Source organism: Zootoca vivipara, chromosome 2 (assembly GCF_965207765.1).
Source record: "Zootoca vivipara chromosome 2, rZooViv2.hap1.1, whole genome shotgun sequence".
Classification (NCBI taxonomy): domain Eukaryota; kingdom Metazoa; phylum Chordata; class Lepidosauria; order Squamata; family Lacertidae; genus Zootoca; species Zootoca vivipara.
The window spans coordinates 11,823,043-11,836,237 of NC_142584.1; the positions used below are offsets into that span (position 1 = coordinate 11,823,043).

Sequence of the window (13,195 nt, forward strand, 5' to 3'; positions counted from 1 at the left end):
TGCAGTCCAGGTAATCAGTCTGATTCCCCACTAGGGCAACATGGATTTCCCTCCCATCTGCGCCTCCCCCAAATTCACTCTGGAGGCTGAGAAGCCCCAGAGCAGCCTGTGGGGAAGGAGAAGGGAGTTTGTTTCATTGGGAAAACAGAAATCACCTTCGCGAATTCCACTTGCCATAATGTTAATTTTTGCTTCTGCTTAGAATGCAAATCTGTGAACATCCCAGAAAATACATGTGATTTGTACAACATCAGGCAACGGAGAAAAGAGAGAGATACAACTTACCACAATATCTTCCTATTTTGTGTACCATGTCTAATCTAAGATGCTTTTATGAGTAATGATTTTGAGCAATGCTTCCAACCCTGCACCATCTGATATTTATGATAAAGTTGAGCATCTTCAAGATAAGAGAAACTGCTTGCTAAAATCTAACAAAAATCTCTGCAAATGTGAAATGTAATAATAAAATGTGGTTTATGTGCATGTAAGCAATAGCAACTTAGGCTGTGTAGACACCATATATTTGAAACACATGGCTTCCCCCCAAAATCTTGGTAACTGTGGCTTGCTGCTCACAGCACTACAATTCTCAGCACCCTTAACAACCTACAATTCCCAAGATTCATTGGGGATGCTGTAAATTTATGATGTGTATGCAGCCTTAAACAGAAGTGATGGCAACTGTTCTAGAGCTTTCCCCTACATATAGAGGGTGCAGAATTGTGACTAAAAAGCGTCTTGCAGCACTTTTTCAGATTTAGCTACTTTACTGCAGTTTGAGCTTCGAAAGACAAGAGCCTATTTCATTCAATGTTATGAAGTGGACCAGGAAGGAGATCCACTGTCTTTAAACACACACACACACACACACACACACACACACACACACACACACACACTTGAAAGAACCATTACAATTATAATGTATTTTGTGAAATTGTAACTCTCAGAAGTTTTTTCAAGCTATGCTTGAAAATATAAATCTATATAGTTCACTCAAACCGCAGGATTGCAGGCTGTAGGCTATATTTTACAATAAAATATCCTCACACGAGTCCTATGGGCCCTAGATTCTGGGGAGGGTAATAACTGCAACAGCTCTAAGATTTTTTACCATGCAGAAGACTGTTCTTTCAGAGCGCTGTCGCACATTTTTCTAGAGAGCACAATGAATAGAAGGTCACTTTTCCTGACATGCCACATCATATATTTCAGAAGGAAGGAATGCAATTAGGTTTTTTTGGTAATTCTAAATCAAACAACGCATAACAAGTACTAAATGGCTGCAAAAAATAATGAAAACAATCATGGGCACCCAAGTGATTCACCATGAACCAAGAAGCCAGTGGAAGCATGTATTAAAGGAAATTGTGACCCTGGCAAAATTATAAACAGGTGAATCATCTTTCCTCAGATCCTGGTCTGCGTGATAGGGCCTTTTAAAATGTTGCTACAGGACTGTATGTACTCTGGGCTCCCTGACCCCCACCCCATATTCCATATACAAATAGGAATACAGTGATCCCTTAATTACCTAGTCCTAATCTGACCCCAGCACACAGCTACATAAGGTAGCTCAGTCAGAAGAAATAGATTGCAATAGATCTACCTCAGCACTGCCGGCATTGATTGGCATTGGGCCCTCAGAGTTTCAGGACGGTTTCTCTCCCAGTCTTACCGAGAGATGTCAGGCTTTGAACCTGGGTTCTTGCACATGCAAAGAAAATCTTCTCATCACTGAGCTACAGCTCTCCCCATTTTGAAAAATGGCACACTGAGAAAGTTTACAGTAGCATTCCTGGCACTGTTACAAATGGCTTTTAGGCTGCATGCATTTAATGCACGTGAATTTTCCCCAAGTATCTTGGAAACTGATTCCACCCCCACCCCCAAGCATGCCTCTAAATTTGGGCAGCAAAAACAGGCACAGCGTGGCTTGAAAAAGGTAACGATCTGGTTTCAAGTGTTTCACTCTGTGACCGTGAATGGAAACGTGGTCTGTTCAGAGTAAAACCTTTGGGTCCAAACCCCCAAAATATTGACATACTGTGTTCGTTTCATCAGTCATTGACTCCAGTTTAACGAAGCCATAATTTGTTGTTCTCATTGATATAGGAATTGCAATGAATGGCACATACACTCTTTACAGAGTCGCACGTACTGCTGCTGCACTGTTTGTTCAGGAGAAAATCTCTCACTGCCACATCTTTAGTTGCCTGACTGTCACAAACAGTCCTTCAATAAAACTCATCTCATTTGTTAGAAGGTAGGAAGAACTCGCAAAGAACTCTAAAATTATACATTAAACTATAAATTAAAACTATAAACACACAGACCAGATCACTGGTTTGGGATTACTTCCATATAACCTCACTGATCCTTTGTCGAGAGAGGAGAAATAGGGTATACAAGTACTGTATAAGTATAAACAGTGAAGCAATGGTCTCACTCCATTTTCTTAAATGCCACTTACAAAAGTGCTCACAAGGTTTCGTGTTTTGGTAATTTTATTTTTAATGCCAGAACTTAAGATGTCCCTAACCTCTATGTCTCCTCCATGGGGGCTTCATACAGAACTCAAACAATGAACTATAAGCACCAAACGAGAACACAGGAATGGTTTGAATTAGCAGAAGTGTGGAATTTTACCGAACATAGCAAATCTCTTACATGCTCAAGTTCTGGCTCTCAAAAGGTTAAGATAAACATTGCATCTCAGAAACTGCTAGGGCCACAAATGTTTTTCTGTTGGGAGTGGCCTTGGCTGATTTAAATCAGATGTATATAGCAGTCATGGGAACCTGGTTTCTCTTCACATTAGGATCATTATCAACACACGCAAAATTCCTACAACTAATGTTGACACATGCTACCTTCAGAGGGGGTGGGGTCTCGAGTCATGCAGAGCTATGCAGGTGTGAGTGAAGGGCACAGGTATCATTAACACAGCAATTGTCCCTATAAAACAATGAGGGCAAATCAGCCTGTGTGCAAATAGAAAACTCTACTGCACATCCATAGCTGCGGGCTATTCTTCCTTTCTTAATTAATGGCAGGTTATTCCTCAGCCAGCTTCCCTTTCCAACTGCAGCATCCCATGGTCCTCTAAAAGTTCCCTCAACTTCCTAGAGTGACTTTGGGGCGTGTGCCCTTGCCCCCACACCCTCAAAAAGTCCCAATGCAATGGAGTGTTCTGTGCACAGCTCTTTGGACCTCACCCTGGAAGTCCAACACAAATAGATGGGAAAATAAAATGTAAAGTCAAATGTTTGAAATTTAGGAGAGAAAAAGTATTATGGCTTGAAACACCAATGGTTTTCTGGATTGTTAAGCTGGGGAAAAAAAGTAGGCAGCATCAGACCTCAAGGTGACAAAAATCAGAAACAAAGCCTCAAAATGATGCCAAGATATAGAAAACTTCGTGTTTCTTATCAGAAGTTTAATCTTATATCTGATTTCCTACATCTTTGCAGCATTTTGAGGCATTGCCTTTTTGCCCCCTATACTGTTGGCAAGCCAAACACAAAATACAGTCCTAAATATAACAAACACTATGTTATTACAGCTTTTCTCAGTAGCCACCATTTAGAATTTCATTTGTTTTTGCACAACACTATGACAGCGATGGCGTACAGTCATACCTCATGTTACGTTTGCTGCGGGATACATCTTTTCAGGTTGCGAACAGGGCGAACACGGAAGTCCCAGAACGGGTTACTTCCGGGTTCGGCACACGCGCATGCACAGAAGCGCTAAATCATGGTTTGTGCATGTGCAGAAGCGCCGAATTATGTCACGTGCCTGCGCAGACGCGGCACTTCGGGGTGCGGGCTTTTCAGGTTGCGAACGGGCCTCCGGAACGGATCCCGTTCACAACCAGAGGTACCACTGTATTGTGTTTTATGTTGGTAAACATAGATGATGCAATCGGGAATAGGTTTAGATTACAAAGACATTTTCTTAATTCATACAGCACTGTTGTTTTTTCTTTCATATTTTACATTTGCACCCCTTAGTTAAAATGTTTCAAAACAGACATATAAACACTCCTCACCCAAGTGGTTTTCCCCTGTAAACACTGTATGTTTTTATATGGGCCTGCCACTGATTTATGTAAAGATGGAGTTGAGGAGCCAAATACACTGATTGCATTTACAAGACTATGTTCCACACGAATCTCCCCTGTGAACGTTTTCATTTAACAGTGCGCAAAGCAGGCAGCTTTGCATGCTAGTACAGCCTGTTATATATGGGGTTTATCTATGTGTGGGGCTCGGGTGGTCAAGGTGCCTGTGCAAAGGAATGTACTGGTAATTAGGTGAACCCTTTAAGGCCAAAACTTTTGTAGCTGAAGCTGAGGGAGCAGTCAGGCACAAACTCACAGTGGACAGGCTGTTGTCAAAACAAGCAAGGCCAACGATAGTAGCAGATTAACAAAGTCACTCTTGTTTACTATTTAATTAGGGTGTTTCGAGAACTGCCAGCCTTGAAAAGAATTAGCGCTACATTAGTGCTCACGGAAGGCTCTTGCGCTAATGGGATGACTTTGCTGGACGCAACCCTTAGTTTGCAGAAGTGGAATCCTAAATCCAGGATGTAGTATGGATTGCAACAGCTGCTTCCAGGAAAGAAAGAAAAAAACCCAGCTAGTTAGCACCCTAACAGAGAGCACGACCCTTTTAGTAATTTGGCCTAGAGCTCTTTGAAGCACATTCTGTTCCCATTCATTTAACTAGCGGACAGCCGGGAAAGGCTATTTTTAGCTGGAGTCAGTTAAGGTTTCCTTAATCATGTAACTATTTCACTAGAAGAATCATTTATTTATTTATTTATTTATTTATTTATTTATTTATTTATTTATTTATTTATTGAAATAATTTTCATTGAAGATTTCCATGAACTACAAATAACGTGCAATGTCTTTCACTTTTTTTCTTGACCATATTACAAAGTCTTTCAGTTATGTTCATTGTAACATGTGAAACAATATCCAAAGGTTGGGAAGAGGGTAGAGGGACATCCCATGCCGCTATTGAGGTTTAATGGTAGCCTCGCCAAATTCACAAACTAGGCAAAGTAAATGCAGTTCCACTGGAGCTGCCCCTGACTCCCACAAAGGACTGCAGGAATCAAAGTCCTCAGCTCTCTTCAGGGCTTGTTAGGCACAATTATTCCAAGGAGGCACAAAGGCATTGATTCCTTTTAAATGCTACCTGTCTAATGAATAGCATTTGGGTGGGTGGGTAAGAGAGAAACACTGTTACAGGAGAATGGGCTCTTGCTATTGAGAAGGTTTGTTTGATTACAATACAGGGTGGTTTACAATATAGAAACACAAAAATATACAGCACGATAAACAACGGAGACAATGCCCCCCAACCATTTAAAAGGCCATGGACAGTTTAATTAGCCAAAGGCCTGGGAGAAGAGGACTGATTTTGTCTGGCGCATAAAGATATGTAGCAAAGGTGCCAGGCGCACTCTGGAGAGAGCATTCCACAAGTGAGGAGCCACTGCAGAAAAGGCCTCTCCTCCGGACCTCTCACGGAGGAGGCACATGAAGAAGGGCCTTAGATGACTGCAGGGTCTGGGTAGGTTCATGCGAGGAGAGGTGGTCCTTGAGATATTGAGGTCTTGTGCCGTTTTTTTTTTAAAAAATATAACTTTATTGAGATTAAAATGAATACACAAGCACACAAAAATATACAAAGAAAACAAATATGAGGTCTTGTGCCGTTTAAGGCTTTATAGGTCAAAACCTGCACTTTGAATTGAGTCCGGAAACTAACTGGCAGCCAGTGCAGTCAAGCCAGGATTGGTCTTATATATACTCAAACCGTCTTGCCCTGGTGAGCAACCTGGCCACTGAATTCTGCACAAGCTGAAGTTTCTGAACTGTCCTCAGAGGCAGTCCCAAGTATAACAAGTTGCAGTAATCTAGGCACAGTAATCTAACTGGGCGCCACAATTTAAGAAGGATATTGACAAGCTGCAATTTAAGAAGGATATTGACAAGAGGGCAACCAAGATGGTCAAGGGTCTTGAAACCAAGCCATGAGAGGAACGGTAGGAAGAGCTGGGTATGCTTAACCTGGAAAAGAGGAGACTGAGAAGAGATATGATAGCCACCTTCAAATATTTCAAGGGCTGTCACATGGAAGATGGAGCAAGCTTGTTTTTTCCTGCTCTGGAGCATAGGACTCAAACCAATGGATTCAAGTTACAAGAAAGGAGATTCCAACTAAACATCAGGGAAACTTTCTGTTACTAAGAGATGTTTGGCAGAGGAACGGACTCCCTCAAGAGGCTGTGGACTCTCTTTCACAGGAGGTTTTTAAGCAGAGTTTGGATGGCCATATGTCTCAGATGCTTTAACTGAGACTCCTGCATTGAAAGGGGTTGGACTAAATGACCCTTGGGGTACCTTCCAACTCCATTACAGTGTTTTGATGGAAAAGAAAATCCCTTGTGTCTCTTCTGTGTGCTCTGCTGATTGGCAGAGTAGTGGGTGGGAGCAGTACTTTTTCCCCCCTTAAAAAAAAAGTTTAAGGGTACTCTCATTTTCCTACTCACTTTGAAATACTGCCCCTCAATGAGGCCAAACTTAGATTCACAAAATGTTTAGGAGTATGCGTACCCCTGTGTACCCCCAGAAAAAAAGCACAGGGTGGGAGTGTGTATCTAAATAAGTATGTGCATCAGCTTGAGTGTCTGCTAAGAGATTAGGGGATGTATTATTATTATTATTATTATTTTATTATTTATACCCCGCCCATCTGGCTGGGTTCCCCCATATGTGTATGGGCTTGTGCATGCATGCGCACAAGAAACAGTGCCTGAATGTGTCTGAATATTTGTGTGCCTGTGGCAAGTGTGCACTAATAGTTCACATCTCCTAGAAGCCTTTTGTAAAAAACTAGCACTGCTATGTTATATGGCTGCTATAAACTTGTCATCCCTCCTAAGTTGGAAAGAGGAGAATGGAACAGCCCTGGATGAGTTATGCTTCCTCAGAAGGGGAACAATTCCAGTAAAGCAGCAGCCTTGAGTCATAAGGAAAGGAAGTGCTTCTGTTATCACAGCAACTAACAGCTCAAAATACCATTTTAAAAAAACATACTTTCACACATTATATTGCTCTTGCTAAACAATAGCACATCTACTTTGACTGCCAGCAAAGTAAAGAGGGCACTTTCTCTGGAAGAGAAGGAAGAAATGCTACATTAATCTGACCACAGTGAACACAAACTGGCCAAGATTACATGGACTCCTTCCAATCACTAGTTTCTGCAGTTAGTTAACTAATTATTATGTGCTAGGGAGTTGATTTCCAAAATAAATCTTGGTGTTACAGTTTCAAATGACTGCTGAGTAAGGAAGATTTGGCTGCTTACAAAGGTGAAAGGAAACAAGAGTGTTGTTAAAATAAGAGGAGACTCATTGAAATTCATAGGCCTAAATTAGTCATGTTCATTAATTCCAGTGGATCTACTCTGAGCATAACAAACGTTGAATACAATACAGAATACAAATAAAATCAGGGATACTGCCAGTTCTAAGCACAGAAAGCACAAGGAGGGCCAATAATCTCCATCAGGAGTAGCCAACATGGTGTCATTCAGATGTTATGGACTAGAACTAGGGATGTTTTTGACAACCGAATCTTGGCTATATCCGGGAAATTCCACACGTATGGCAACCCTACTACAACTCAAACCAATCTCAAAGAGTGGTAGTCAAAAACTTATGTAGCATATTGGGCTCACGAAGAGTCGGACACGACTAAACGACTAAACAACAACCACCCCTGATCTACACAGTAGAGCTGATGTGGGGAACCTTTGGCTCTCCAAATGTTGCTGAACTACAACTCCCATCAGTCCCGGCAAGCATGGCCAATGGCCAGCAATTATATAAATTATAGCCCAGCAACATCTGAAGCACCCAAGGTTCCCCATTGTTATATTAAAGGTAAAGGGACCCCTTAGTGACCATTAGGTCCAGTCGCGGACAACTCTGGGGTTGCGGCGCTCATCTCGCTTTACTGGCCAAGGGAGTTGGCATACAGCTTCCGGGTCATGTGGCCAGCATGACTAAGCCGCTTCTGGCAAACCAGAGCAGCGCAAGGAAACACCATTTACCTTCCCGCCAGAGCGGTACCTATTTATCTACTTGCACTTTGAGGTGCTTTCGAACTGCTAGGTTGGCAGGAGCTGGGACCAAGCAACAGGAGCTCACCCCTTCGCGGGGATTCGAACCACCAAACTTCTGATCAGCAAGCCCCAGGCTCTGTGGTTTAACCCACAGCGCCACCTGCGTCGCATTGTTATATTAGACACTGATAATTTCTTGACAGTTTCTTTAACACAGTAATGCCATCTGCCAGGAACCTATCCCACAGCAGGATGTCAGACAATGGATTTTAAGACTATGCACCACCACTGAAGATTAGGCTGCAGGAAGGACCTAGAAAAAGACTAGATGCGAATTATGCTAGAGTTCTTAATGTGATATTCCCCAATCCCTATAAAAGTTTCCAGGTGAGTGAACAAGTTTGGTTACAGAAACACAAGAGACTCTGTTGATCTATACCCATTGGTAGACCTGCCACCAATTACTTTGTCCCCACCTCTCCCTGCTCCAGACTTAATGGGAACTCATCTCTTCTTCTTGTTTGGCAATCACTCGTAGCTAAGTAAGATTGTCTTCCATAAACACGGTTTTAACAATGAGTCCCTAAGTGACTGTGGAGGCCAATTCTGGATCCACACGTCCTTCCACAGTGGGGACATTGGTTTCCAGGCGGGAGTTGATCATGATATGGATTTGCCAAGCGTCTTAAGTGTCCCTTGTGTCCTAAGTTCAAGTGTCTTCAAAGCCCATGACACCTTTGGTAAAGGCTGTTTCCAACTGGAGCGCTCGCAGGCCAGTGTTTCCCAGTTGTCAGTCATAGCAGTACAGGCAATAAATGTTTTCTTGTTTCAAGTTTTGCTAGTTTGCTAGCAAATGGCCTAAAACAATTCTAAATTCTAAACAGCCTATCAATGATTTACTACACTTCCATCTTGACAAGACTGCATGATCCTCTCTCTTACCCTCTTACCTAATAATCTTCTTAGCCAGACAGTGAAAAGGCGAAGGGACACAAATACCTTTCAGGTTAGATCTACTACAAACACACACACCTCTTCCGCCTAGGTAGACACATGCTTTAACTTCTGTATTAAGAAGAGTTTAGGTATCTAAATTATTATTTTTAAGGCAGGGGGACATCCACATATCGACAAAATAGACTATTGGGGAAATCTAGGTAAAGGAACCAACTTTCGCCTCCTCCTTTAAAAAAGTGAACCAAACACGGAGGATGGCATTTTCAAAATGTTTTTAAGTAATCAAAGTGACTTGAGGAAGTGATCTAGATTCTCAGAATCTTGATTATTGCAATATTTCTATTGTGCTACGTGTTTACTCACACTCTTTCATCATGCCTATGTCAACGCAGCGCTTCAGCCGGCAGGCTTGACAGTGTCGCCGGTTATCTTTGGTGATTTTACAATCGCCATTGAAAGGACATGTGAACATCGCTTTCCTTTTCATGCTCCTCCTGTGGGGGGAAAAAGCCACACAAAATATATAATCTTTGCTTTCTTTCTTTTAGGAAAATACATCAGTTTTGCATGGATACCGTTCAGAAAACAGTGTGGCAGACCTGCATACAAAACGAGCTAAATGGGCAACATACAAGTATTTGCCAGGCATGGAATAAATATCCCCTACATAGCTACTGTTCTGTTTCTAAGAAATCTGGTTATTTTATTTAAAAATCTGCCCTGTTACTATACTTTGAAAACAGTAACCATCTGCACGTCTTCATGGTTTTCTTTCTAAAAAGAACTTAATATTTTAAGTAACACATACAGAAAAACACAGTTTCTTGTCAAACGGATGCAACTTGTACCATAAACAGGAAAACATTAACCACAGTCTGAATGGCTCAAATAGAGCCATCTAAAGTTGGAGAACTATTTAGGTACTGAATAGAACAAACAAACAAAAAAACCCCCAGAATTCAACTCAAAAACAAAGATATAGTATTTGACAATTTTCAAGCATTTCTGATTACTGTACTTTATAAATCTGAAGGAAAATAGCCCAAAGCAGCAAAATGAAAGAATTTCCAGAAAAGACTAACTGGTTTGCTCCATGAGTTTCCATTGACAATAATCGTCAACAGATACATGAAGTTGACTCAGAATCTGGTAGGAGCATAGATACACAACAGTCTGCAAAGGTGACACATATAGACTCAGAAGAGAAGCCCGAATTGCCTAGTGTTTTTCTTTACTTAAAGCCTCATGAGACCCTGATAAAGCAAACAGCTTGGATATTATCTCACTGGTCTACTGCACAAAGAAATTCAGAGAATGACAAAAGGCAGTATCACTGGAGCAGGAGTCAGGAGCTTTCCCATACTGGTGTAGCCCAAATACGTTAGCTCCTGGATTGTAGCCTCTTTGCTACCTTCTCCCTGATTGTTTTGTTGCTGCGCTGTCCTGAGCTACCGTAAGTTATAGTTTGGCTTACTGTGCTATCTGAATCTGGCTCATGGTTTCCCTCTCCCCAGACTATAACCAAGGTTTGCCGTTTGGTTTATGGCTCGTGGTTTTTCTGGGGAAGCTAAACCACAAGGAAAGGCTCAGATGACAAAGGCAAACTATGTCTCAGCTCGACACAGCAACAAGATGACCAGGGACGAGCAAAACAGCCACAATCTCCTCTCTTAGAGCCTATGTGTTCAGACAAAACCATAGCTCAGTGTGAGGTACAAACAAGGCCACCGTGTAACCTTGGAAGAATGGCAATCTGAATCTCCTTTTCTTCACTGTTTTATGAAGTCATTGAAAAAAGTAAGTCTCTCTCCTTATACAAGGCAATTGAAAGCAAATGTCCTTCGCTGTTGCTGCTGCCGTTAGGAAGCATTTGACATCTCTACCTTTCCCCTAGTTGCACATTTCTGTTTATGTAAATAAATGTAATTGGGTATAACATTTAAAAAAGGCTGACTAGACTGGGTGGACTGGTTTAAAAACTAGCTAGGTGTTAAATGCATTTTGCCTTTGCAGAATTTTCTTGGTCTGTCTTTTAAGGAGTGGGGGAAGAATATTTGAAGGGACTCCCCTGCCTTCCATAGAATGTACTCTTCATGCAATTACGCAAGAAAATGATGAAATACTGTACTTGGTGAGCTTGGTATGCTTAACAAGGCATAAGCCAGTAGGCAGATGCAGGACATAAACTGTCCATCTCACTGATCCACGGTTTTACAAGATCAGTGGTGGATCTTGTAGTATATAACAGTATACTAGTTCAGGGGTTCCCAACAAAATTTTCTCGAGGACCCCTCATCGAGCCGCTATTGTGACAAGGACCCCCATTAATTCCTAATCCTAAAATTAAAAAGTGAGAGCCAAATTAAGAGTCTTTTTATATTTTATATTTATACGTTTTTTACAGTTACGATTTAAGTTCAATGGACACTGACAAGATTGGTTCGAGAGTCACTGACTTACTTGCTTGAACATCAAATGCATTATCTTCCTCTTCATCTGTAGGCCTTTGTCGTTTTAACGAACCACTTTTTAACCAACGGTCCATTTTTAACTACGCGAACTGTAGCTTCCGCGAAAAACAACACTTTGTTTACAAACACTACTGTTTTGCAAAGAGGCAGCGCGCGGCAGGGAGGAGGGAGGGGAATGGAGAAGACAGGGTACCTGCGCAGTAGCGCACAAATGAAGCCGACGCGCGCAAAGCATCTTGGGGAGGTGAGCGTTAGTAGAATGCGCGCGCTGCCTCTTTGCAAAACAGTAGTGTTTGTAAAGCGCCACCTAACGGCATACAGCAGAACTACTGCCTCTATCTAATTCTAGTTTTGCGCTAGACTCTGCTCATGCAGGAAGCGGCCAAAACAAAAAATCTGTTATCATACAAAATATATTTAATATATTTTTTATTCTAATAGCATCTTGCGGACCCCTCTGGCATAGCTCACGGACCCCTGGGGGTCCCCGGACCACCTGTTGGGAACCACTGTACTAGTTTGGAGCGACACATGAGTTACTTACTAATGAGGAAAATGAGAAGTAGCTTGCTAAACTTCCAAGGGATTGTTGAAAAAGATTAATACCCTAAGACGTTCCACTAATCACTGCTCCAAAATTCCAAAAGTGTGACAAGTCAGACTGCAAATTCAGGGCCAATTCACACTGTACAAGGGATATGAGTTTTATTGTTTGTTTACTTTATCTCATTGTGTGAAAACAGTGAAAGGTCAAAGGCAGGTGTTATGTCAAGCACAAGGTGCTTAAGCTGGAGACCCATCACTGGCCATGATTCCCTGGCTCATACTCAAGCACATTTTTGCAGATAGGCATCTCCAAACACACTTTTCAGAGCTCACTGTAGCAGACACTGGTGTACATGTAGCAACCCCTATGTAAACACAACTGACAATCACCAAAGGGCTTCTACTACTCACCCTTAGAAGTGGAATGCCCTGTGATTGCATATATGCCAACCTCGTCTAGCTCTGTACTAGACTGGTAACCATTCAGAAATCAAAAAAAAAAAATCCTTCCAGTAGCACCTTAGAGACCAACTAAGTTTGTTATTGGTATGAGCTTTCGTGTGCATGCACACTTCTTCAGATACACTGAAACAGAAGTCACCAAACCCTTATATATAGTGAGAGGGTAGGGAGGGGTATTACTCAGAAGGGTAGTGGGAATGGGTGATTGGCTGATAGGCATAGCTGCCAAGTCTCCCGTTTTCCCCTGGAAATCCCCGTTTTCCCAGTTGTTCCTAGCTGAAAAAACGGATCCCCCCCCGGAATACAAAAAACAAATCTCTGCCACCAAGAGGGTAAGTTTTTCTTATGAAGTAAAACTGTTTTCTAACACATACAGCTATCTAGTGCAGCATGCCTCAGAACAGGTCCCCGTGCTTCTCATTAGAGTAACCCATGAATAGAAGTGTCTCCGCTGCACATCTACTGGTCCCGTCTTTGGCCAGAAGTTACCTTATTTTCCAGGAATCAGAGTTATTTTCCAGGAATCGGAGTCCTCTCCAATCAACCATTTGGTTGCACCTGCTCCTAACTTGAGAGGTGTTTACTTAAAGTCACATCCTCTTC

General features: G+C 42.0%; 1 protein-coding gene across 4 annotated transcripts in view; it reads right to left on the reverse strand.

The window, feature by feature from the left end:
- Positions 1-13,195, reverse strand: part of VDR (vitamin D receptor) — a 79,763-nt gene that overhangs the window by 19,696 nt on the left and 46,872 nt on the right. For all 4 annotated transcript variants that reach the window (XM_035101210.3, XM_035101211.3, XM_088661321.1 and 1 more), the window contains one exon: positions 9,477-9,607. In XM_035101210.3, the coding sequence (XP_034957101.1) occupies positions 9,477-9,607 (131 nt within the window). The remainder of the gene's footprint in view (positions 1-9,476; positions 9,608-13,195) is intronic.